This window comes from Sminthopsis crassicaudata, chromosome 4, assembly GCF_048593235.1.
Source record: "Sminthopsis crassicaudata isolate SCR6 chromosome 4, ASM4859323v1, whole genome shotgun sequence".
NCBI classification, from domain to species: domain Eukaryota; kingdom Metazoa; phylum Chordata; class Mammalia; order Dasyuromorphia; family Dasyuridae; genus Sminthopsis; species Sminthopsis crassicaudata.
Genome location: NC_133620.1, coordinates 59,496,094 through 59,523,784, shown reverse-complemented (window position 1 = coordinate 59,523,784; position 27,691 = coordinate 59,496,094). Strand labels below are relative to the sequence as shown.

The 27,691-nt window shown below is 37.9% G+C and overlaps 1 protein-coding gene and 1 long non-coding RNA gene across 2 annotated transcripts; one reads left to right on the top strand and one right to left on the bottom strand.

Moving 5' to 3' along the window:
- Positions 1 to 20,508, top strand: MYOC (myocilin). The gene is made up of 3 exons (XM_074308343.1): positions 1 to 652; positions 16,671 to 16,796; positions 18,946 to 20,508. Exons 1-3 carry the CDS (start codon positions 109 to 111, stop codon positions 19,731 to 19,733), a joined length of 1,458 nt encoding a protein of 485 aa, XP_074164444.1. The 5' UTR covers positions 1 to 108; the 3' UTR covers positions 19,734 to 20,508.
- LOC141565381 (uncharacterized) lies at positions 20,474 to 27,691 on the bottom strand. The gene is made up of 5 exons (XR_012489002.1): positions 26,201 to 27,691; positions 25,716 to 25,795; positions 25,030 to 25,101; positions 24,299 to 24,455; positions 20,474 to 22,857 (listed from the first exon to the last, which is right to left on the bottom strand). It is a non-coding gene; the product is annotated as an uncharacterized LOC141565381 (long non-coding RNA).

The window sequence follows — 27,691 nt, the reverse complement described above, 5'->3', positions numbered from 1 at the left end:
GTCACTCATTCTGACAGCTCCCTAAGAAACTGAGCATTCACAGGGAAGCACACTGTGGCTGAGTACCTTGTAGACTTCTGGGCTGTTCTTTGGAGACCCAGCACAGACATGCTTGCCCTTCGGCTGCTGCTCTGGGCTTGCTTGGCCTGGGGGGCTTTAGGCAGGACAGCCAATCTCAGAAAAGGCAATGACCGGAATGGCAGATGCCTCTATACTTTCACTGTGGCCAGTCCCAATGAGGCCAGCTGTCCAGGTTCTGGAGAAGCCAATCCAGCCATCCAGGACCTCCAGAGAGATAGCAGTGCTCAGAGATCAGAGTTAGAAGCTGCCAAAATCCGGCTCAGTGTCCTGGAGACCCTCGTGAAGCAACTGGGAGGGGATGAAATTCCAAATCTCATGCCTCCAGCTGTACAGGAGATGCAAAGAGAACTGGAAAACCTGAGAAGGGAGAAAACCAGCCTGCAGTCCGACTATAACAGCTTTCTCCAGGAAAAAGCTTCTCTGGAGAAGGAGAAAAGGCAACTAGAGAATGAGAATAAAAACCTGGCCAGGAGGCTGGCAAGCAGCCGACGGGAGATGGAGATGCTGAGACTGGGCCAGTGTCCTCAAGTCAGAGAAACAGCAGCTGACATTCCTCAGGGTCCCAAGGAAGGTAAGACCACGAGATGGCCAAACTCTCCTTGAGATGAAATAACATGGAATAATGTAGAATTATTTGATGAGGTTCTTAAAACCATGGATGGTGGAGATTGGGAATTAGGAAGACCTGAATTCACTTAACCTCTCCCAGATCCTAGGTTTAAAGCCATCAGATTGGAGATTTAGAGCTGGAAAGTAGGGAAGAGATCATTTGGTCCAACTGCCTTTCTTTTAGGGATGAAGAAACTCAGGTCCTAAAAATTATACAACTCATCCAATGTCACACAGACAATAAAGAGTCAAGCCATGATTTGAACTCGGGACCTCAGTTTAGAAGGATACCGTGAGACAGTTGAAAAATACCAGGTTTAGGATCAGTGCTAAGAGACTTGCCCAAAGTCATGTAGGTCAGTAAGGCACAGTCCTGGGATTTCAATTCCAGTTATTTTTCCACTCCATCATCTGCATTCCTCAATCTAATGGCCCGGATTCAAACCGTAGCTCTAGTCCTTATTGTCAAAGTGACCTTAACTTCTCTGTACCTCAGTTTCCTAATCTGTAAAATACAGTTGGACTAAATGACCTTGGAGTTGTCTTCCCTTTAAAATCTACCAATGACCTCAAGGGTGTTTTTCATTCAGACTTTTCTAAAGAAAAGAGGCAACATAGTGTTTTGGACAGGGAACAGACCCAGAAGACAAAAATCTTGCCAGTTCTAACCCTGGTACATCCTGACTTTGTATTCCTGGGCAAATCCCTTAATTTCTCAGAATTTTAGAAAGCTCTAAGCTACCAAGAAAGTGATGGCCTGCAGACTGGTACAGGATGTTTCTTCACCCTATCCCTTCTCCTAAAGAGATGCTTATGATACCCAAGGGCATTGTCATATAGCACTCAAGAATGACTGTGGAAAGGATGCTTTGATTGGTCAATTTACTCAATATTAATGAGGTGGGTTTTTTTCCTTCTACTTTCTCTGCTTAAATAATTTTTTTTTTTGCTTTGCTCAGATACATGGAATGTTAGTGCTGGAAAAGGCTGTAGATGAGAGATCACAGGTATTTATAGCTGGAAGGGACTCCAGAGATCTGTTCCAACCTCCTTATTTTACAAATGAGGACAGCATATTTCAGAGACAGCAAACCACTCACCCTAAGTCACAGTGTTAGCACAAGTTACTCAAACTTGAACCTGTCTGGTGACTTTCAAGATAGCAAACATTCACCCTGCTTCCTGGGGAGCATGTGTGTGTGTGTGTGTGTGTGTGTGTGTGTGTGTGTTTATATGTGTATATACACATGTGCACACATATGCTTCAATGCAATGGACAAGTATTAGGTGCTTTATAAAAAGTAACTGAATACCATGTTCAATGCTCCTGCTACCATTTTATCTTTTCTTTTTTTTTTAATTATAGTTTTTTATTTGCAAAACATATGATGGGGAATTTTTCAACACTGATCCTTGCAAAACCTTCTGTTCCAACTTTCCCCCTCCTTCCTTCCACTCCTTCCCCTAGGTGTCAGGTAGTCCAATAAATGTTAAATATGTTAAAGTATATGTTAAAACCAATATATGTATACATATTTATACAGCTATCTTGCAGCATGAGAAAAATCAGATCTAGAAAGAAAGTAAAAAAAAAAAAAACCTGAGAAGGAAAACAAAAATGCAATCAAACAATAACAGAGTGGAAATGCTATACCATTTTGTCTTTAAAATGAAGTCAACTGTGCCATTATGCTCCCAAACCCCCATCAGAATTCTTTCTACATGGAAGATGACAATATCTCATAATTCATATGAGCCCTCAATATAGCTTTAATTCTATGAGAAGCCTGAACTAAAGAAAAATACACAGTCAATTAGATCCATGTCTGGCAGCCAAGCCTAGTTTACAGGCATTTATGTGGGCATATTTGAAGCTACTGGACTGGAAGTCAGAAGATCTCATTTTAAATAGCGATCGCCATGTATGACTTGTATGACCGTGGCCAAATCAATTAAGTTTTCTGGAACTCGGTTTCCTTAACTTTTTAAGGAGTCTGCCTTGCTGACCTATAAAATAGCTTACATCTCTAAATGTATAATCTGATGATAACAGTGAGTTTAATTATTCTGTTGTTTCCACCATCTCTCACAGTCATCTTCTTGGTCTAACATCCTAGTTCAAGCCCAGATATCCTCTCTCACTGGGATTATAGAAAGAGTCACCCACTTGATTTCATTGACTTGAGTTTCTTCCCGCTCCACTTCCTCCTTCACCAGCTGTCAAAGTGCTTTTCCTAAAGTACAGGTCTGACAATGTTCCTTCCCTACTCAACAAACTCTTTTGACTTCCTCTTGCCTCTAGAACCCGATTCCTCTATGTGGCATTTAAAGTCTTTCCCAGATCCCCTCTATCAAACAGTTTAATCTTACTTAGTACTTCCATACAGTCCAGCCAATGTAGCTTTATTACTCTAGCACACATAGGACACTCCATCTCCTATGTCTGTGCTTTTGTTCTGGCCATCCTCCACAACCAGAATGTACTTCCTTCCTCCTCAATTCCACTTCTCATCTCTTATTTCTTTCAAAACTGACCTGAAGGGCAGCCTTCTCCATGACCCCCATTATCCTAATTTTGAATATATTTTACACATGCAAATATGTATACAAACATATGTAAATATACATATATGTGTAAGTATGTACATATGTATTTTATATGCAATAAAATCTATACATGTACATGTGTATAAATAGATGTATATCTATTCATGTACACATTATATATAAATGTTATGTATATGCATATGTGCAGATGTATATACATATGTTTATGTGTGTTGTATTTATGTGTACACATATGCATGTGTGTTTTCTCCCCAAGTGAATGTAAAGTCTCTGAGGTCCAGGGTAATTCCTTTCTGTCTAGTACTAACTAATCAGAGATGCTGGTCCACAGAAACCATTGATTAAATACTTGCTGATTAAATAGGACTGGATTTAACTTTTCATTGTCTTATGGTCTTTGGGGAATTACTTGGGTATAGTTTAAAATTTTACATTACATTTTTCCTGTTTTCTGCTACACTTTAGAAATTTAGGTAAGATGTAGGGCACTTGTATTTCTCCCCTTTGGTGAGAATTTGCTATGAATATCAAATGATATTAAAAGCCTTTAAAGCTAGAAGTCTATTGAGAGAGCATTTAGTCCAACCTCTTAATTAAAAAAAAAAAAAAGAAGAAGAAGGAAACTGAGTCCCAGAGGAGCTATTCTAGTTGCTCCATATGGCTTTTTAAACTTCAGGATCTGGGTCTTAAATAAAAATAGTTGGCAGATGTTTGTATAATGCTTTAAGATTTACAAAGTATACTTTTATTTTATTAAAGTAAGCAGGTTGGACTAAATGCTCTCTCAATCACCTTCTAGATTTGAATATAATTCTACTTTTTTAGTGTAAGAGCAGATTAAAGTAATGGGCCCAGCTCCCATGACCTATATAAGAGATAAAAAAATGCAATATTGTGAATAGCTATAAACTGATTTTGTTTTTTTGTTTTTTTAAATTAGATTTTAAATGCCCAAGAAGTTCTCCATTTAAAATAATTTCCTGAAAATAAACAACCCTTCATAAATTTATTTGTTTTGTAAACTGCCTCATAATAATGACACATTTAGATTATAAACATGTATTTGCTTAACAACAAGGCAAAATAATTATTACAGAAGTAAAATCAGGAATGATAAATGCAAAACACTTTGCTTATAAATCTAGGACATACTCTGTCACCAGTACACACACTTTTGGAAACATGTCAAGTAGGCACATGAATGAAAAAACAAAACAAAACAAAACATTTGCTTGGAGTAGTTTATAATTTAAAACTTTAAACTTGGTGATTTTTCTAATCTCAATTAGCTTAACTTTTGTGTTGCCTAGATGCATCCATTAAGCTGAGTTGATTCATGCTGTGCTTAACCAAAGGAAACATTTCAGCCAAATGAGTTAATCTTCTAGATGACTTTTTTGATAGTCTGTTTCCAAGTTATTCCATTGCTTGCTCAATAGCAACTGTAGTATTCATTATTTCCAAGTTCAAGCCTAGTTGATACATTTGGAAATCCTTCTTTCTCCCTTATTTTTGCAAATATAAGCTCTGGGTCATCTCTACAAAAACACTAAAAGTCTGTTTTTTGCCAACTAAATCCTCATTTTCTGTCTATAATCAAGATAAAATTATATATGTCACAAAGCCATTCTGATGTTTTTATCTCTCTAGTATACCACAGTTTCTCACAATAAAAATCAACAATTTTACACATGCAAATATGTATACAAACATATGCAAATGTACATATATGTGTAAGTATGTGTATATGTATTTTATATGCAATAAAATGTATACATGTACATGTGTATAAATAGATTCATATCAATTAATGTACACATTATATATAAATGTTATGTATGTGCATGTGTGCAGATGTATATACATATGTTTTAAATGATATTAATTGTTTTTTCTCAGAACTTTGGCCAGACTTATTCCAGCAACAGATTGTTCCATAAAAAAGGATAATCCCTTCAAGGGGAAGTTTATATACATATATGTGTGTATGTATAGATATGTACAAACACACGTGCATAGGTGTGCAATTAATACTTGTGTATATATACATATGTTCATATATATATATATATCCCTCATTTCTAACAGAGCTTATGACTAAAGTTCTCATGGTTGTGTTCTGCTTTTTTTTACCTGCTTTCAAAGGTTTGAGAGATAATTACTAGCCAGGATGTCACTGACGTTGGAAACAGACTTTATTGGCTTTTGTCTATGTTCTTCCATAAGTTTTTGATAAAAGATATAACTAAAAATAAATCATTATAAAAGCTATTTCCCAAAAATATATGAAGGTGATAAATAAATAACAATTTTAATTTCTAAACCAAACTACCTCTAGAATATAACTATTGGAATATATCTATATATGTGAGGAAGAGGGACAGAAAATAAGTTATATGACATCTGTAAGTTTGATCTTGCATGAGTGATACTTTGAGACATTACAGTAGTGTGAGAAGTCCAAATTGGTTTGAGTGCCACCTTTAAGCTTCCAAAAAGGAAATGTGTCACTATATTAATTATCCAGTAAAGGAGTGTAACATTTGAGTTTTCCACCAGGTTATGATATTCTTATCACCAACCAAGTGGTCTCTTCAGATTCTCTGGTGTGAGAACTGACCACGTCGATGACCAACATCATTCTGTGAGTCTGGGCAAGTTAAAATCCATGCTAGTCAGGTTCTGAATTTAGGATAGAGAAATAATATGAACTATTGCTCAGATTTTTTAAAAATAGGAATTTTCCTAGATCGGACTTTGCTCCGGATGAATTCTTCCTCTTACTAGATACGTGGGCTACTATGTAATCCACTAGGCATAATGAAAATGAGACAGAGACAGTCATAGAGGGGGGAGAGGGAGATACAGATGAAGACAGAGAGAATCTAGCATTTGACTATAACTTGGTGCTCCCAAAAGTTTTGGAAGTCATGCTAGAGAACTAAGATCCTGCCTGTCTGCCTAGAACTGGGCTTTTCTGACTGGCATAACCACTAAGAAGTTTGCCAATTTTTAAGCAGGTTATTTACTAGCCAATAGAATTCTCATTGCCAATATAGAATTGACCTATCTTTCTGGATTTTACCTTGGTTCTTGTTTATTTTTTAAAAAAGAAAGAAAGAAAAAAGAAGAAAATAAAAGAAAGATGCTATTTAGGTTCCTTGAACTCTGAGAATGTGGCTGACCTTGTGATTTTTGCTTCTGAGTAAATTCTTTATTACCCAGAGTTCTTCAACAGAATTCTTCTCATAGGGGAATTTTTATTGGGCCAAACAACTCAGAACTAGACAGAACTTATTTTCTGTTATGGTCTATTCATTAACTTATAGAAGATTAGAGCGGCCCTGAGATTATAATGGCCTGAGTATGGTTTAAACAAGATGGCCTTGGATGTATCTTTCCCTGAGTGTGGGTGGTGAGGTTCAGTGCTTCTAGTGATCTAGTGCAGCCTCCTCATTCTTCAAGTGAAAAAAAGTAAGGTTCAGAAAAGGGAAATGATTTGGTCAAGAAAACTTCATTTCCTTCTTTCTTTAGGAAACTGAAATAGAATGGAGGAGTTGACTATATATGCCCCATTACATCAAAATTGAGGTGCAAAAAAATGACAAATTGAACTTATTACTTAGTTAACACCAACAAAACAGGAAATTACTGAATGCTATGCATTATTAACAGTCCTGACCTACAAGTTGACTGAATCTGTCTTAGTTACTTGCAATATTTTTCACATCATGAATTACAAAGTTAATTTGAAAGTACCTCTAAGGCCATCTGCTCCAGGAACTACAAGTGTTGGGTATAGATATTGATAAAACGTGGCTGGTATGAGCATTGCCTTCTTTGTAGCAAACACAGTCTTTGGACTGGAGTCCTGGGCCTTGGATGAAAAGGATTTCTTACTTCTGTGTACTATATAAACTGGATTAAATAGCTTTCTGAAGCTGTAATATCTTATTCTCCTCTCTCAATGGTGAGCTCCTCCCAGGATTTCCATCCTTAGGAAGAATGCCATGAAGGTCAACTTTCTGGCTTTTTGATTTTTCATACTTCAACACTCTTGTCCTGCTGGTTGAAATTGTTAGTTCCTAAATTGGACTTTCTTTCTGTTGAACTATTCCCCTCCTCAAACACATGGATATTTCTCCCCTCCTCCCCCTCTCTATTTGTGTGTTTCTTCCCACTATGAAATGTGGCTTCTAGAAGTGGGGCAAAAATTGTCTTTTTTTTATTTATATTTCATCCCCAGCATTTAGAACAATGCCTGAGATACACGCACTCACACACACACACACAAATGTATATACACATATCTTAATAAATGCTTTCTGACTTGCCTTGCTTTAAATTCAAATATTAAATACCTACTATACTTAAGGCCCTATTCTGCAGATGCAAGCACCAAAATGAAAACACTCCCTGTTCTCAAGAACTTTATATTCTCTTGGTGGAAAAAACAGTAAAAATTACTACCCCATCCAGACCTGCCAAACCTGCAAGGTTTGAGTTACTGCAAAGCTCACATAGTCCTGAGAATTGCACCTAATTCTCAGCAGGAGAGAGTTGTCAGGATATGAAACATTTCCAAGCCATGTAGTTACAGATAGGATGCTCTCGCCTTGGACATGCCTTCTGTCTTATGTTATTCCGTTTATATCATCTCACAGGCTCATGACCCCTAAGTACTTCCTACCTCAGAGAACACTGGAGTTCTTGGCTCTGCTACCTGCCTAGTCTGATGACTTGGACAAGTTATTTTATGCTTCTAGATCTCAGTTTCCTCATATGTAAAATAGAGTGTTGGACTAAGTTCTGTTACTATCCAGTGTGCAAGGCAATCCATTTGGCTACCAGGGCCCACTGATTCTGTGTAATGCCATAGAAGGGTTCTTTGAAAATAGTTACTGTTGGGGCAGCTAGGTGGCGCAGTAGATAGAACACCAGCCTTGAATTCAGGAGGACCCAAGTTCTAATCTGGTCTGAGACACTTAACACTTCCTAGCTGTGTGACCCTGGGCAAGTCACTTAACCCCAGGCTCAGGAGAAAAAAAAAAAAAAGAAAGAAAATAGTTACTGTTAAAATCTCTAATAGAGATAGGAAAAACTCCCTCTGAAAACACAGGACTAAGTGAGAAATATATGTGAATGTACTTTGAAAAGTTGAGTCATACAAACATCTGCTAGCCTTTTTTTCCTCAAGCAAACTATTTTTTAAATTTAATCAATAGTTCATAGCATTATAAATATAGAACTGGGAGCCATCAATCAATCAACATTTACTACAATGTTTATTATATGGCAGACACTGGGCTAAGACCTTGTTATACAAATATGAAAAAATTAGTTCCTGATTTCAAGGAGCTTACAATCTAATGGGTGAAGATGACATATAAAAGGATGCTGAAAAAATGGAGGTGGGTGGGGGAAGGGAGATTCCCATTCAGCTCCAAAATGACTACGGCTGAATGGGAAATGAAGTGTCTAAGGAAAGGTCAGTCCTTCTTAAATAGAGAAATTTATGATTCTACCCTCCAGGGATCTTAGAGGTCAATAGTCCAAATTTCTCATTTTTCAAAAACGTTGCATGATTTGTCCAGAATCACACAGCTAATAAGCATCTGAGGTGGGCTCTGAACTCAGGTGCTCCTGGTTCTAAGTTCAAAGCCTTGTCTCTGGTTTTAACTTTCCCTACTATATGGACTGGTTTTATTTATTTGTTATTATATTATATTTATTAATTGTTTCTCAGATTACAGATTTAGAACTAGAAGGGGTCTTGGGGATCATTAAACTACATCTTTCATTTCTACAGTTGAGTAAACTAAGGCTCAGAGATTTATAGGGACTTGTTTAAGACTACATCAGATAACAGGTAGCACAATTAGGATTTTAACCTAGGTCCTCTAATACTAAATCCATCGGTCATCCTACTGTACCACGTTCCATCACACTACCTGGATGCTGGACAACTTTTGGACATGGGCTATATTTAAACCTTTTCTCAAAATACATACTTATTAACAACCTTAGCTAAATTCATAGATTGAATCACTTCAAAATGGAGAGGAAGCAGGTCCAGGTTGATGCTGGCTTTTGCCAGCCTTTTGCCTATAGAGCAGATATATCCATGCCGGGGGGACCGAAGACTTTCTTTGAGAGATGCAGCTGTAAATTTCCCTTCTAATTCTCCACCCTTACACTACCTGGCTCTATGCACAATATCCAGAGAATTTTGAAGTTAGTAGAGAAATCACGGTTTGATTTTTATGGAGCACAATCCAAGGCATTGGGAGAAAGGAACGAGTGAAAGGAAAAGTTGTGGTGCCCACACATTAACAGAGGTACTGTATATTGAAAACCTGCCCTGGCATGGACACTGGTTTGAATACAGAGCCAGGGTTGGAGAAAGAAAAGTAGGAGGTCAATCTGGGTGACATCATAAAAGGGTGTCAAGTACAAGTGAAGGCACTTTTTAATTTGGCATTTTCTAATTGCTCATATTTTTAGAGCAAGAAAATCCCACTCTCTCCAATGCACAACTACTTCATTTTTTTTATTTATTATATATTTTTTAATAATATTATCCCTTGTATTCATTTTTCCAAATTATCCTCCTCCTCCCTCTACTCCCTCCCCCCGATGACAGGCAATCCCATACATTTTACATGTGTTACAATATAATCTAGATACAATACATGTGTGTAAATACCATTTTCTTGTTGCACAATAAGCCTTAGATTCCGAAGGTACATGTAACCTGGGCAGACAGATATTAGTGCTAACAATTTACATTCACTTCCCAGTGTTTCTTCTCTGGGTGTAGCTACCTCTGTCCATCATTGATCAACTGGAAGTGAGTTGGCTCTTCTTTATGTTGAAGATTTCCACTTCCATCAGAATACATCCTCATACAGTATTGTTGTTGAAGTGTATAGTGATCTTCTGGTTCTGCTCATTTCACTCAGCAACAGTTGATGTAAGTCTCTCCAAGCCTCTCTGTATTCCTCCTGCTGGTCATTTCTTACAGAGCAATAATATTCCATAACCTTCATATACTGTAATTTACCCAACCATTCTCCAACTGATGGACATCCATTCATCTTCCAGTTTCTAGCTACAACAAAAAGAGCTGCCACAAACATTTTGGCACATACAGGTCTCTTTCCGCTCTTTAGTATTTCTTTGGGATATAATCCTAATAACAGCAATGCTGGGTCAAAGGGTATGCACAGTTTGATAACTTTTTGGGCATAATTCCAAATTGCTCTCCAGAATGGCTGGATTCTTTCACAACTCCACCAACAATGTATCAGTGTCCCAGTTTTCCCACATCCCCTCCAACATTCATCATTATTTGTTCCTGTCATCTTAACCAATCTGACAGGTGTGTAGTGGTATCTCAGAGTGGTCTTAATTTGCATTTCTCTGATCAGTAGTGATTTGGAACACTCTTTCATATGAGTGGATATAGTTTCAATTTCTTCCTCTGAGAATTGTCTGTTCATATCCTTTGACCATTTATCAATTGGAGAATGGTTCGGTTTCTTATAAATTAGGGTCAGTTCTCTGTATATTTTGGAAATGAGACCTTTGTCAGAACCTTTGCTTTTAAAAATATTTTCCCAATTTGTTACTTCCCTTCTAATCTTGTTTGCATTAGTATTGTTTGTACAGAAACTTTTTAGTTTGATGTAATCAAAATCTTCTATTCTGTGATCAATAATGATCTCTAGTTCTCCTCTGGTCATAAATTCCTTCCTCCTCCACAGGTCTGAGAGGTAGATTATCCTCTGTTCCTCTAATCTATTTATGATCTCATTCTTTATGCCTAAGTCATGGACCCATTTTGATCTTATCTTGGTATATGGTGTTAAGTGTGGATCCATATCTAATTTCTGCCATATTAATTTCCAGTTTTCCCAACAGTTTTTTCCAAATAATGAATTTTTATCCCTAATGTTGGTATCTTTGGGTTTGTCAAAGATTAGATTGCTATAGATGTATCCTTTTTTGCTACCGGACTATTTCTTAGCCAATACCAAATGGTTTTGGTGACTGCTGCTATATAATATAGCTTTAGATCAGGTACACTTAGACCACCTTCCTCTGAGTTTTTTTTTCATTAGTTCCCTTGCAATTCTCGACCTTTTATTCTTCCATATGAATTTTGTTGTTATTTTTTCTAGGTCATTGAAATAGTTTCTTGGGAATCTGATTGGTATAGCACTAAATAAATAGATTAGTTTAGGGAGTATTGTCATCTTTATTATATTTGCTCGGCCTATCCAAGAGCACTGAATGTCTTTCCAATTATTTAAATCTGACTTTATTTTTGTGGCAAGTGTTTTGTAATTTTTTCTCATATAATTCCTGACTTTTCTTTGGTAGATGGATTCCCAAATATTTTATACTCTCAACATTTGTTTGGAATGGAATTTCTCTTTGTATCTCTTGCTGTTGCATTTTGTTAGTGATATATAAAAATGCTGAGGATTTATGTGGATTTATTTTGTATCCTGCCACTTTGCTGAAATTTTGAATTATTTCTAATAGCTTTTTAGCAGAGTCTTTGGGGTTCTCTAAGTATACCATCATGTCATCTGCAAAGAGTGATAGTTTGATTTCCTCATTTCCTACTCTAATTCCTTGAATCTCTTTCTCGGCTCTTATTGCCGAGGCTAGCATTTCTAGTACTATATTGAATAGTAATGGTGATAGTGGGCAACCTTGTTTCACTCCTGATCTTACTGGGAAAGGTTCCAGTTTATTTCTATTGCATATTATGCTTACTGACGGTCTTAAATATATGCTCCTGATTATTCTAAGGAATAGTCCATTTATTCCTATACTCTCAAGAGTTTTTAGTAGGAATGGATGTTGGATTTTGTCAAATGCTTTTTCTGCATCTCATTGAGATGATCATATGGTTCTTATTAATTTGATTATTAATATGGTCAATTATATTAATAACAACTTTTTCATTTTTAAAGAGATGAATATTTGATGATAAAAAACATCATATGCATTCAGAAAAAGAACTATGGTGATTGAATATAAATCAACACATTCTATGTTCACTTTTTTTTTTCAGTTTTTATTTCTCATGTGGTTTTTCCCTTTTGTTCTGATTTTTTTCTCCCAACATGATTCATGAAGAAATGTGTAGTTAAAAAATCAATACACATGTATAACCAGAAAAAATAAAAATTTGAAAACTGAAAGTAATATAAAATAAATTTAAAGAGCTGAATAGCAGATATAGCAAATGAATTCAGAGCTCTAAGGAATCTTAGAGCTGATCATATTTTTATAGATGGAGAAATTGAGTCCCAAAGAAGCTAAACCACTCATTCTTTTATTTATTTATTATAGCTCTTTATTTACCAGATATATGCATGGGTAATTTAAGAGTACTGACAATTGCCAAACCTTTTGTTTCAATATTCCCCCTCTCCCCCCACTCTCCTCCCCTAGATGGTAGGTTGACCAATACATCTTACAGACTTTGAAATAGTGTACAATTAGCCTGTGAAGGAAATCCAAAATGCAGGCGGACAAAAATAGGGGTATTGGGAATTCTATGTAGTTAAGCCACTCATTCTAAGGCATGTCAATATTAATTAAAACCTGATATAAACTTAGAATTAGTAATTGAAGATGATTATGTTTTTTTGTGTTGAACTACCTCACTTGAATCTAAGTTCTTACTAATCAGTTTTTATTGTATTGATATTTGATGATAAATGATTAATAAAATAGTCTATATCAAGACAAAAACTCAAAGCCTCCTCATGACAGACATGGAGGGGCCCCATGTTCAAACTTTGCCAAGTACAGACACCAGTGTCTGGTCCTGTATGGCTAAACTGTAATTATTTCTTTGCTTTCTTTCTTTTATCCTTGTCCATAAACGCAGCATTTGGCATACTGATCAGGCAATGGTAAGTGAAGACTGCAGGGAGTGCCCAGAGAAATATGGTGGGTAAAAGACTGGTGGATTGAGGGTCTCTGATACCTCCGGAGAACTAAAAATGATCACAGCAACGGAGCCATGGAGATTTGTGTATCATAACTTATATCATTGAGACTGCCTCACATCTGAACAAGATATGCAGAATCATCTATTAATTTTTTTCTTCTATTTGAAGGAAACAGTGGTTAAGTGGACCAACAGACACCTATAGAGGAGTACTGTTTTATGAGCTCAAGAAGATGCTCATTCTGATAGTCTTAGTTCAAATACACTTCTTAGTAAGCCCCTGAATTGCAGCAAGCTGGCACGATAGTGTATAAAGCATCTGGGCTAACATCAGAAATACTCAATTTCCTGAGTTCAAATCCAGCCTCAGACACTTACTAACTGTGGAACACTGGGCAATTCACTTAATCCCATTTGCTTCAGTTTCCTCATCTATAAAAGGAGCTGGATAAAGGAAATGAAACACCACTGCATTATCTTTGCCACAAAAGCCCAAATAGGGTCACAGAGAATAAGACATGACTGAAAAATTACTGAACCGCAGCAACAAGTAATACTTCCCAAGATTCCCTGGGGATATGAGATAAAGATGGGGAATGCTACACTGTCATTTTGGCATGAGACATCCAACCTTTCTAATCTCATTATCTATTACTCCCTTTTCTATGATTTGTATTCCAGTCAAATTGGCCTTCTGGCTATTCCTCACAGATGATACCCCATTTCCCATCTAATTTCCTTTCCACTAGTCCTTTCCCACACCTGGGATGTGTGCATCTTAGAATCTCATTTCTTTCAAAACTCCAAAGAACTTAAGCATCTTTCACATGAAATATTTCTATTCATTCTCCCAATTGCTGGTAGCCACCCTGTTAAAGCCATATTTCGTACATAAATATTATTTTAATATTGTTTTTCCTCCGCCCAGGTGAATTTAAATTTCCTAAGGACAAGCACTATTCCATTTTTCCAAATCTTCAAACCTTAATCCATACTAGGCACTTAATAAAATGCCTATTGATTGATGAATAGGAGCTTTTGACCATAAGACACCCTATCTTCTCTTGGCTAACCAACAAACAGTATTAGAATATATACCAGGACATTGGATACTGACAGAAAGTTCTGCAACTTTTTACCCGATCAGCCAAAGTCAAGACCACCGGCTGCATCAACACTGAGTCAGAGGGTGGGGGAGTGTGGGAGAAAACTAGGAATAGGGCCAGCGACAGCAAATTAGGTCAGGTAGCTCAACTTGTCTTTCCCCCCATATGTGCCAAGGGTTGCCAGGCCCTGCCTTAAATGCCACATTTTAATTTTGTAAGCCGGGGTAGGTAAGAGTGAAAATTGGTCTTGGATGGTGCTGAAAGCCAACATTCATGATGTCCAAGACGAGTTGGCAATTTAGAGAGGCTGAGCAAGGGGGAGAACGTCAGCAGATGCCTTTTTGAATGAAATGATTTATTAGATTTTGCATCTCCACTAATCAGTCCCTCACTTGGTGATAATTTCTTTATCCTCAACGTTGCTGGTGAGACATATGACTGTGAAGAGGACAATCCAAGTCCTTGTTGGCATAACTAATCCAGAGAAAAAGGAGCTGACTGGGATACTCAAGCAGAGTTATCCACGCTTGCTCTTGGATCCAAGTATCAGTAAGAGTAGATTCCTGGGCAAAACCAGGGATCTGGGATAATCCGTAGCAGAATTGACTTTGGACAAAAATATGGAATTGTCCAACATTGTTTTTGGCTTCTGTGACTTCCTCTTTTTGCCCCAATCTCTCTTCCCTCACCTCCCCGCCCGGTCTGGGGCACAAGTTTATTGTCATTCAGTTGTTTTTCTGTCTGTCTGACCCATTTGTGGTTTTCTTTGCAAAGATATAGTGATTGGGGCAGCTAGATGGTGCAATGGATAGAGTGCTGAGTTCAAATCAGACCTCAGACACTTAATATTTCCTAGCCTTCACTAGTTCATTTTATACATCATGAAAAATGAGATTTAACAGGATTAAGTGACTTGCCTACAATCACAATCATACAATCAGGAAGTATCTGAGGTCACATTTGAATTCGAGTCTTCCAGACTCCAGGTGTACCATTCTCTCCACTGTACTATATAGCTGTTTCTGGGGGCACAGCTACCTCCCCCAAATTCACTCAGACACTCAGGAGTCTCATATTCTCTCCACTCATCTGTTTATCAGACCACTTCTCAAGAAACAAGTCTAATAAATCTAGTTACACTAGTTTTGAGGGGCAGACAGGCAGTATAGTGGATAGAATACAAGATCTGGAGTCAGGAAGAGTTGAATTTAAATCCAGCCTCACACAAAAATTACCTGTGTCACCCTGGAAATGTCATTTAACAATTGTTTGCCTAGCACCTATCTCTCAAGATGATTGTGAGAATGAAATAAACTAGAAATTGTAAAGTGCCTAGTATATAGTAGGTACTCTATCAATATTAGTTATTGTTATAGAAGTAACACTGCTCCCAGGGACATTTGCATTTCATAAAATTTTTAGCTAATAATAGTAGTGATGATGATGATGACATGAAGACTTGCATTTACATAGCTCTTTGAGCTTTTAATACCTTGTCTCATTTGATTTGATCTTTATAATGATCAGGAGGGGTAGATACTATCATTATTATTATCTCCATTTTTTTTTTCAATGATAAAACTGAGGCTCAGAAAGCATCATTTCTCCAGGGTCATGTAGCTAGTATCTGGGACATTGTTTGAAATTAGGTTTTCCCAACTCCAAGTTTAATACTGAGCATAGGCCCACATCCAAGAAATAAAAGTTTACTAGTTGATAAAGCAGCTCTGTTAATCAAATATTTTCCCCACATGATATTTTTTCTAATTTCCCCCAGTTCCTAGCATCTTCTCCCCTAAATTACCCTGTATTTAATTTTAATTTAATTTTTGGTTTATATTCTATTTTTTCTCTTTTGCATATACTTATGTGTACATATGCTTTCTCTCTCTACAGAATATAAGCTTCTTGAAAGCAAAGGCTTTTGAGAAAGTGCTTAACAAATACTTGTGAAAATGAAACAATTCCAATAAAATGCTGTGAAATTGTAAAGATTAAGCTTGGCCTAAAGAAAAGACAGGAGAAAGTATCTTCTTTGTGGAGGTGGAGAACTATGGGTATATACAGATAAATGCTTTTTTGATGTATTGTTTTCTCTAAACTAATTTTTAAAATCTTTTCAAAAAATTCTTTATTACCAAAGATGGTTCTCTGGAGAAAAGGAGAGGTTTGTATTGTGAATCTTGGGTTATATGAAAAGAAAATTTATCTATAAATTTAAATGTTGCTTGAGTTGTATGGAAAGTCTATTCGAACAATTTATATTTTAGTTGTATATCAATATTGATGTCTCTCCTCACAATTGCATTTATCTCATTCTTTCATTACAGTTTCCAAATGGGATGTGCATAATTCAGACTACCAAGAACTGAAATCTGAATTAACTGAGGTTCCTGCTTCTCACATCTTCAAAGAGAGTTCAACCAATCATTCTAGTAATAAGAATGTGGGCAATGGTATTAATTTTATATTAATTCTACATTTTTCTTTTTCTAATTTGTCCCTATCTCTCTTTGACTTGTTATCAATATCAATCTTCCCTAAAGAAAAAATGTGAATTTCTTTTATGAATCATGAAGTGATTTTCCTTTTTCTATGGTTTTCCAGGGAAGGAGAAAGGAAGGTAGGCATGAACTTAGGCTTGCTGCTCTTGTGAACATTATAGGAACTTGTCCTACTTATTTTATGGACTCTCTCCAAATGTGTTTGACTCAGACTCTCAGTGTTGGAAGGCACCCCAGAGGCCATAGAGTCTAGCCTGTACCTGAACAGCAATTCCCTTTATGACATCCCCAAAGAGTCATCATCACCTCCAATTTAAGTATTCTAGGGATGGCAGTCGGAGGCAGCCCATGATGCTTTTGTACTGCTTTATTTATTTGAATACTTTTTCTGACATCATGTTTTGGGCTTTTGTAACATTTACACGTTATTCCCAATCTTATCCTTAGAAGCAAATCTAAATGCTCTTCCAGATGATGGCCTTTCAGACACCAGAACAATAAAACAACTGACAAATGAACTTTGTGCGTGTTACAGCTATCCCAAAACAGAATGGTTGTCTTGGGACATAGTTGGTTCCCCATCACCAGAGGTCTTCAAGCAAAGACCACTTGTCTTATATCTCGTATGATATAAAAAGATTTCTTACTGAAGTATAGGTTAGATTGCATGGCTTCTGAAACTTCCTTCCGACTCTGAGAAGTCTATGACTCTATGAGAGTACGATTATAGATTTCAGAAACGTTGACTATTACTAATAATATTAAAGATATTTTAAAATGCTTGACACAGTACCTGGGACATTTAATAAATGCTTATTTCCTTCCCTTCCATGTGATAATCATATAATAAAAGCTTTAAGAAATAGTCAAATTGTGAAATAGTGAGATATGAGAAGACAAGAGGAAAATATATCCCATCTTCAATAGAAAGATTAAAGATGCTTAAGCCTATTCAATAAAGTGACTAGATTTTGTTTAAATTTATTTTTTTTCTAGACCTTTCCTTAAGTTGGTAATTTATATATCACTATTATACGCAGAACACTGTTTTAGCGACTGAGACAGATGCAAAGTTTAGACAAGAGATGGAACCAGCCTTTACAAGATCATAGTTTAATCTTTGGGGAGAGCTATGTAACTAACTCTAAAACATACCATTATCTGACAGTAGAGATCTGACAAATACCTAAGAATATGACTCATGAAATCAACAAAAATCATGAATTATCAAAGCAACAAAAGAAGGTAATTTTTTCCTTTATCCTTAAGCTATGGTATTTTAAAGTAGACTCTCTTCACAATTCTGTGAGGGACATAGAAATACATTTTGTCCATTTTATGGATGGAGAAACTAACATTCAAGACAGACCATAATTCGGCTTAAGATCACACAGCTGTCCCTGGACAGCTAGGAGGTGCAGAGCACCAGCCCTGAAGTCAGGAGGATCCTGAGTTCAAATTTGACCTCAGACAGTTAACACTTCCTAGCTGTGTGACCCTAGGCAAGTCACTTAACCCCAACTGCCTTAGCAAAAAAAAAAAAAAACAAAAAAACACACACACACAACCAATAGGTGGTTTGAACCCAGAACTTCAGATTAAATCAGGATTCCTTTCCACTACATTGGCAGCTAGGTGACTCACTTGATCGCTTCCTGCCTCAGTTTCCTTAACTGTAAAATGGGGATAACAGCACAGATGTCACAAGATTGTTCTGAGGATAAAATGAGCTAATATTTATAAAAAGTTCCATAGCAAAATGCATGGCACACAGTAGGTACTTAATAAATATTTATACTTTCCCTATACTATACTGCTTCCATTAGATGCAGTGATGAGCATAAATAGGATAGTTGAGCTATTTTGTTTTCACCCCTTTGATCCAAGGGTTGCCTTGGCAACTATCATTTCTTTTAGGAGTTCTCTTTGAGTTAGTACTATTGATTTTTAGGAAGAGCACTGGTGGGATTCATCACCTCACCTAAACCCATGAAAACTAAATTAACGATGCTGTGGAGGTGACTTGTTTTCTAACTTTACAATTAGCATTTACATTTTGAAAGGCCTTTGGTAAGTAGGTTTTATTTTTCTATTTATTCAGCAGGATGTGGAGAACTTGTCTGGGTGGGGGAACCTATCACCTTGAGAAAAGCCGAGACAATTGCTGGCAAGTACGGTGTCTGGATGAGAGACCCTGAGCCTGTGTTCCCCTATACTCGGGAGACCACCTGGAGAGTTGACACAGTGGGCACAGATGTTCGTCAGGTCTTTCAATATGAGCAGATCAGCCAGTTCACCCAGGGCTATCCTTCCAAAGTTCACGTGCTGGCTATTCCAATGGAGAGCACAGGTGCCGTGGTTTACCGTGGAGCTCTCTATTACCAGAAACATACATCTCGAACCGTGATCAAGTATGAACTGAAAACTGAAAGTGTGAAGGCTCAAAAGGAGATTCCCAACGCTGGTTATCACGGACAGTTCCCTTATTCTTGGGGCGGCTATACAGACATTGACTTGGCCGTGGATGAAACGGGACTATGGGTCATCTACAGCACAGAAGCAGCCAAAGGAGCGATCGTCCTTTCCAAAATGAATCCAGACACCCTAGAACTCGAGCAAACCTGGGAGACCAATATTCGAAAGCAATCGGTGGCAAACTCATTTATAATCTGTGGCACCCTATACACTGTCAGCAGCTATTCTACAGCTGACACCATCATCAACCTGGCTTATGATACCAGTTCCAGGAGCAGCAAGGCTCTGACCATCCCATTCAAGAACCAGTATAAATACAGCAGCATGATTGATTACAATCCTGCGGAGAAGAAGATTTTCTCATGGGATAACTTCAACATGGTGGAATATGACATAAGGCTTTCTCAGATGTGAGATGTAAGGCTTCACCAGAGCTATCTCCTAGGAAAGAGAGGAAGATGCTATCCTCTGGATTAACTAGGAACTCAAGGACAGGGGAGGAGGTAGAGGGGAAAACAAGCTGTTCCATGCTCATCCTGGTTTTTTGTGCTTTTCCTGTTTTCCTAAACTCAGAAAAAAATCATCTTTTCATAACACTTGGCTCTGAAGTAGTAAAATTTTTTTGATAGAGGAGTGGAGAGAGGGAAAGAAGGGTAAGAAAGAAGGTGAATATAGTCTAAAGTGCTGATTGAATACACAATAGGTTCTGCTTAAACTAGCCACATTTTTATAAAGAATAGCAAATGGTTGAAGAACCATCCCTTTGGAGAGCTTCCTGAAATAAGCAATAGGAGAAGAAGCTGATTGACAAGTGGTTTAGGCTATTTCGCTGCACTGGGCGGTGGCTTTGGAAGTCCATCAGCATGGATTCTCCCTTTAGGAGTGGAATTATATTACTCCTCTATATTTTCTCATTCTGCTCGATTTTCACTCATGTTTTCTCATAAATTTATCACGAAAGACCTGCCTGACTTGCTGAGGAGGGGTGGGAGATGTTCCACTATGATTTTAATTTCTTGGGGCTTGTAGAACTGCAATATATATAACAGGAAGCCAGAGATTCAGAATGAAGAGAAGCATCCTAATGCCCATGCCGGGCTTGCATTCAGAGACAATGTATTCACAAGAGTTAGTTCCTACTGTCTCGCTTGTAACCATTTGGTGCCTTTTCGAATAAACATGTTGCAATATGTTCACATTTAAATTCAGTGTGATTATATTTCTGCACATTTGATACATACTTATATTCACCAAGGCATGTTTTCTCCAGATCCCTTAGAATGCTTGAATTTGACTTCAGGAGGATGATATTAGCTTCTAAAAACTAATATGGAAGAATTGGGCTTGAAGGAAAGGATCACAGAACTACAGATTGTAAGCAGAAAGGGACCAACCATCTCAGAAGAAGCTGGCATGTTTACACCACTAGTCTCCAGCATAATGAGTTAGGCAATATGTAAAAGCATTTATCTAGAACAAGAAGAACTTTAGAGATCTTGGTCAACTTTTTCATTTTAGAAATGAGGGCATTGAGGATCAGGGAGATTACAAACTTTATATAAAGTTACTCAGTCTCTTAGGCAGCTGGGTAATAGAATGGATATAGAAGTGGGCTCAAAGTCATAAAGGTCAAAATTAGGCATCAGACTCTTACCAGCTGGGTAACCCTTGATAAATCACTTAACTTCTGTCTACCTCAGTGTCCTCAACTGTAAAATGGGAATAATAATTGCACCCACCTTGCAGAGAATGAGATAGTATTTTTAAAGTGCACAGTAGAGCATCTGGCACACAGTAGATAATTTAAATACTTGTTTCCTTTCTCTTTCCTTCAGGACATGAACCCAGTTTGATTCACTCTACCACATGACCTTACATCCATTTTATTATTCTCTCTCTCCCCCTTTTCCTTCTTCCATTTCTTTTCTCCTCTTACTCCCTTTCCTTCTTCTTTCCCTATCTCTCTAGACCATTTTCCCTCTTGCTCTCTTCTCACTCACACTCTCTTTGTCTCCTCTTTACCGTCCTTTTTCCTCTCCCTAATCATTCCCCTGATTCTGCCTTATTTTGTTAATCCCCAATAAAGTATCAGCTGACAGGAGGAAGCAGCTAAACCAGGAGCTGAAGATGGGGATAGGGGCTGCACCTGTGATTTCACTGGTAGTGAAAACTCCCAGGTGAGAAGCTCCCTCTACAAATGTAGGTTAGTACTTTGTCAGCAATTTGGAGTCGTTAAGCCTAGATCAGAGGTATCAAACACCGCCTACCATCCCCAGTGCAGTGAGATTAAAAGTAATTAGGAAATACTGAACAAACAGTAAAGATAAAAAAAAAAAAAAGAGCACCAATATTGCTAATATATGCTTTCCTAAATTAATGGAAGATTGGCAAGGACCCAAAGTCCCACAACCAATATGTTATCAGAGGCTGGATTTGAATTCAAATTCTCCTGACTTCAAGGCAAGTCCTCTAGATACTGTGCCATAATCTCAAGTCAGAGAATCCGAGTTAAAATCCTACAAACTCAGTTTCCTCATCTCTAAAAGAGAGAGAACTAGAGTGTCTAGATGAACTGAATATTCTTTCAAAGCTTGATCTAAAATAATAGCTGTCATTTTCATATAATAACATATGACATAATTTAAACACAATAATAAATATCATTTTAAGGTTTGCAAGGGAGTTTACACATATCATTTCATTGATCTTCAAAGTAGTTGCATTATTATCCCTATTTTGCAGATGAAGAAATTAAGGCAGAGAGAGATCAAATGACTTGCCTAGAGTCATAGTAAGTATCGGAGCCTAGATCTCTACTAAGGGCTTCCTGATTTCAGGTTCAGTGCTCTATTCACTGAGCCACCTCCTAAGGTCTCCGAGGGTATCTTCACACTTCACTTCACACAAGTGAACAGTAGGACCAAAGATGGTGAAATTTTAGACATGTTGACAAGCTATTGGAGAGGAAGAAGAAGAGGGAGAGAGAAAGATTGAGGTTGGAGAGACCATGTTCTAAATCACTATACACTACCAAGGTTTATTCTATTTTCCAACAGGCCTGGTCATACTTTTCCAATCCACTCTTTGATTTTTTTTGTTCAAATTCTATGACAAGCAATGACTGAAGTCTCACACTTTCAAGGTTTTATTACTTTCACTAATTACAAAAGACAAATATTCTACAATATAACATCAAAGACCCCAAAAACTATACCTACTTCATGTCAAAACTTTGGTTTAAAAATAATTTTTAAAAACACCTCCGCCAAAGAATAATGATTGAGGTCAAAGGAACAAAACTCTCACAGTGGAAATTGGGTGCAAAGCAGAAATACAGCTGAAGCTGCTTGTTCCCTTGGAGATGCATGAGACAAAACTCAGCCTGAGTTACTTCAGTCAGGTATCAGAGATTTCAGGATCTTTCAGAAGCCTACAAGGGTTTCCACAGCCCTCATCAGGAGATGGAGGAGGTGGTGGGGGGACAAGGAGTATAGGAGAAGTCGTGCTGGAGGGAGAAGAGAATCTTAGCTTCATTATTCTAGGAAAAAAGGCAGAAATAAATTCTTAATAATGAAATTTTAGATATGCTGACAAGCGTGTTAACAAGTAAAGAGGCTTGATTAAACATCCCTTGTAATGCTAGTAACAGCTAGATCTGGTAGCACCATTCTCAGTCCCTTACTCTTTTTGAATATATTTTTTTGATTGATTAAAGTCAGAGGGAGGCTAGCTATTTTGGCTAAGCAAAAACAAAACAATTTTCTATACATATCAAAATATTCACACCAGGCCTGGGGAATGGCCTGGAGAAGTGAGAGACATGACCTGCCCAATATTCTTTTAGGAAAGAAAAGCTCATATTCGGGGATGTCATGGTCATGCTTTTAATCCCTAATTCCATCAAAATCCATCTGCCCCCATCAAAATAAACTTATGCTGTATACGATGACCACTGCCTTCTAAAGATTCCAGTCCACATCATAGAAAACTAAAGAAAAAGCCTGCTCCCAATTCTTTTCTTCCATGTACTCACACTCACTCTTCTCCCTCCCTCCCTCTCCCCTCCTTCTCCCTCTTTCCTTTCCCTCTCTCCTCTTTTTCTTCCTCTTTCCTTCTCTTTCTACCCTCTCTCTCCCTCCCTCTTTCCTTCTCTTTTTATCCTCTCTCTCCTTCCCCCTTCCCCCCCCCCCCCCGTGTGTGCATATACATACATACAGATACATGTATATGTATTCATATATACATTTATAATATCTCATTATTATTACTGCCATTGGAATAACTGAAGGGTTAGACTTCAGTTAAGGTAGAGGGAGCAGGACCTTGGTAGGGAGTGGGTAGAGGAAGTGTCTAAACAAGATTCTGGCAGGCTCCCCAAGTAGTACAGATGAACCCCTGCTCTCTATATAGAAAGTCTCCTCTTGTTATTGAGGGCTCTTCATTCTCCTCCGTAGCCAGATGCTTCATATTCTCATCCAGAAAGCAAGAGTTTCTAAGATTTATTGTGTCATAGATTTTGGCAATCTGGCTAAGTCTACGGATACCCCCTAAGAAGGTCAGCTAGGTGTCACAGTGGATAAAGTCCTGAAGTCAGGAGGACTGGAGTTCAAATCCAGTCTCAGACACTTAACACTTCCTAGTGTGTGATCCTGGGCAAGTCACTTAACCCCAATTGTCTTGGCAAAAAAATGAAGAAGAAAGAAGAAAGAAGGAGGAAGGAGGAGGAGAGGAAGAGAGGAAGAGAAAGAGAGAAAAGAAAAAAATTATCCAAAAAAATAATTCAGAAATACAGGTATCAACAGCTTCACAAAATAAATTCATGGTCTCTAGTTTATTTGAGATCATCTTGTCACCAACAGAACATTTCTGTATTCCAAGGAACAGCATAGGAAAGATGTTTCCAGCAACAGTAATTTGGGGAATATATTTCACTCCCTCAGTTTCCACTCATAGCAAGTGAACAAAGAGCTCTTGAATACCTCTGACTCATGGTGACCCTTCTCTTGAACACCTCCATGGTCAGGTCTTTGTAAAGCATATTAATGCTTTTGACCACAGGAGATGCTCCTGCTTGGAATGCCAAGGAAGGATGAGAACTTTCCAACTCCTGTAGTGTTCCGAGTGTCATCGCTTAATCTGAAACACAGCATGGAATAGATATTCATCAGACTTCTCTTATACAGCTGGAGATTAATCAATCTCAACAAGTACAGATGCTTCTTGCCAGGAATATTGTCATCCAATGAGTGGGAAAGGGAATCATTCTGATGCTTGCATGGAGCTTGCTGGGATTTCTATCTATTTTTTTGTTCCTGCAATTACTAGTAAACCTACTATGTTGCCTCTGACAGCCTCTGAATAGCAACCCCATTCTCTAACTTCTCCATGTTGGCCTTTCAGAGGAGTTTGGCCTACAGATTTTACACAGAATAAAGGATAATAATTAAAATACTAAAATTGTCTCTCCTATTTTTCCTTTGAGGGGCAAAATCTCGGGTACTTAAGGAAACACCGGCTCAGAGTGCATCAGAACAAATATTACTGCTTGCTATGTGCAAGGTTCTGTGTTAAGGGTTAGGAACACAAAAGGGACAAGCCATACCCTGACAATGCCCAAATAAGTACAATTCAAAGTAAGATAGTACTGGAGCAAAGAAGTGAGAGAACCAAAATGCTCTAGGAAAACATGAGGAGAGAACCTGGAACCTACTTTTCAGCTGAGGTTTGGGGCTGAGAGTCAAATCATGAAAGGCTTTATGGAGGAAGCACCTCTGAACCAATCCTTGAAGAAAGAAGGATTTCATTATCAGAAATGTGGAAAGAAAGCACTTTGTGGAAATGTAGGGAGGCATGGAGCTGGATTGTGGAGGACTTTTAAAAAACTGGACCAAGGAGTCTATAGGGAAGAGGGAATATAAAATTCTCTGAGCTAGGAACTGATATTGCAACATTTGTATATTAGGAAGTCACCTAACCTTAATCACTGAATGGGTGTTGCCTAGTCAAACTGAGACATATTAAAGACCTTAGCTTAAAAAGGCCAACTTCTCCCATTGCATCTAGGGTTATCTCCAATCTTACTGATCTATATCTTGCCACTGGACCCAGATAGCTCTAGAGGACCCTGCATACCACTCCCTCACTTAAATTCAATTCACATATCATGGCACCCCCTCCCTAATGTCATGGTCCTCTTCAAAAATGAAATGACAAAGAACACTTTGCTAACTCCGGACCAGAGAAGCAGCAAAGAAGAAAAAAATATCCTTATTCATCTATCTAGACAGCAGAGGCTTTGATGGAGAGTTCACTTCTTAGCTTACTTTTGTTCTGGCTCCGCTCTATTTGCATTATAAATCCGCAAGGATCTATTTTTTTGTTCCTGCAATTACTAACCTGAAGTTGTATTTTGACAGCAAAGTACTCCCTTGTTCCCCAAATGGCTCGAATTCTTGGCTTTCACGGAGATGAATTATCTAGACTCAGGATAAAAAGGTTCTTTGATACAATTTAAAGCATTTTGGGAACTGCTTCTAATATTAGACACCTAAGTCTTCACCTGCAAAGCTATTTAGTATTTTCCTCCTAGATCAGATTCCCACCTGGGACTAATCTTTTCAGAAGGTTTGCAAACTTGGATGAATGAAAAATTAAATCTTCATTTTCACTAACCTCCAACTAAAATGTAGCATTCCCTTCAATTATTTGAATCAAACTAACTACAACAAAAACATACCCAGGCCTCTCTTCTCCGAGTTAAACAATCACAATTCCCTTGTGCTTCTTTATGGTTATTACTTAGTTTTTCCCAAAGCTTTTTTGTACCTCCCTTTTACGCTTAAGCACATATCACACACTCACAGCACATATATACACCATACCCGGATAAGCTTTCACTGGGCAGAGATGTGAACACTTCTTCTGGAAATAACTTTTGAGTTCCTTTTTCTTAATAAACAGATTTTTTTTTTTTTTAATTTTGGTTGGAAGTTCAATCTTCTTGTCCATCAAAGGAAGGCCTGAGTAAGCAAGCAAGTAGCCTCCAACTTGAACCCTTGACTGCTTAAACTTTCTCAAACCCTGCCAACTTAAGCACCTTTACTTACTGCCCTTATTTCAAAGACTGAAGGAAAGGCTTGACTAATCAGGTGCTAAAGAGCTCACAGCTGGGCTCACTTAGTAGGCCTGTCTGCTTTCTCTCTGGAGCATCACAAACAAGCCTCTGAGTTAGAGAAGAACATGCATGTTATTATCCATATTTTGCAGGTGGAAAACTCAGGCTCAGGTGGAGGGACTTCCCAGAGTCAGCCAGAGAGGGAGAAGCAGAGATAGGACTCTGAAACCCCATGACAATGCTCTCTGTGCTAGCGATGTGATGCTGGGGAACTTAATCTCTTGGTGGTAAAGGCAACTCACTAAGACTGTTAGAGAACAGCGGTGGACATGTTCGTTTTGATACAAGGGGTGTTGCTTTTGAAACCCTGGTTCCCTTCACTGATGAAATTACAGGCACTCATAAAAAACACACTTCCTTCCTCCAGCTTTCTCTTTGTCTTTCTCCCCCTCTTCTTCCCACCCTGCCCTGCTTCTCTCTGTCTCTCTCTCCGTTTCTCTCTCCCTCTCCTTTCCCCCTCTCCTCTCCCTTCTCCCTCTCCCTCCCCTTTCCATCTTCTCCCTCTCCCATCTACCTCTTCTCTCCCTTCCTGTTTCTCTATTTCTGTTTTTCTCTCACTCTATTTCTCTCCTTCCTTCCCTCCCTTCCTCTCTATCTCTGTCTCTTTTTCACTCTCTCCCTGCCTCCCTTCCTCTTTCATTCTCTTTCTCTATCTCTCTCTCTCTCTTTCTCCTCCCTCTCTCCTCTCCTATCTATCCCTTTCCCTTGGGACCTTTTAGGTGGTATTTTGGATAAAGCACCAGGTCTGGAATTAAAAAGACTTCAGTTCAACCTCAGACATTTAGTACCTGTGTGACCCTGGGCAAGTCACTTAACCCTGTCTCAATTGCCACAGCTGTAAAATAGTATTAACAATGGCACCTACCTCCTAGCATTGCTCTGAAGATTAAATGACATAATTTTGTAGAATATTACATTTGTAATTTGTAGAATGCTTCACACAGTTCTTGACACTAGTAGGTATTTAATAAATGTGTCCTTCCTTCCTTCCTACTGGTTTTGCAAATTTCAAGTTAACAAGCATTTATTTTTTTAAAAAAAGTTTTAATTGATGTCAAGCTTTTGCCCCCTACCACCCAAATAGCCATCTCAGATGACAAATATTTTTTAAGACACACACAGAATAAAAGGACAAAAAAACCAAAAACCAAAACAAACCAAACCAAACCAAACCAAAACCAAACCAAACCAAACCAAA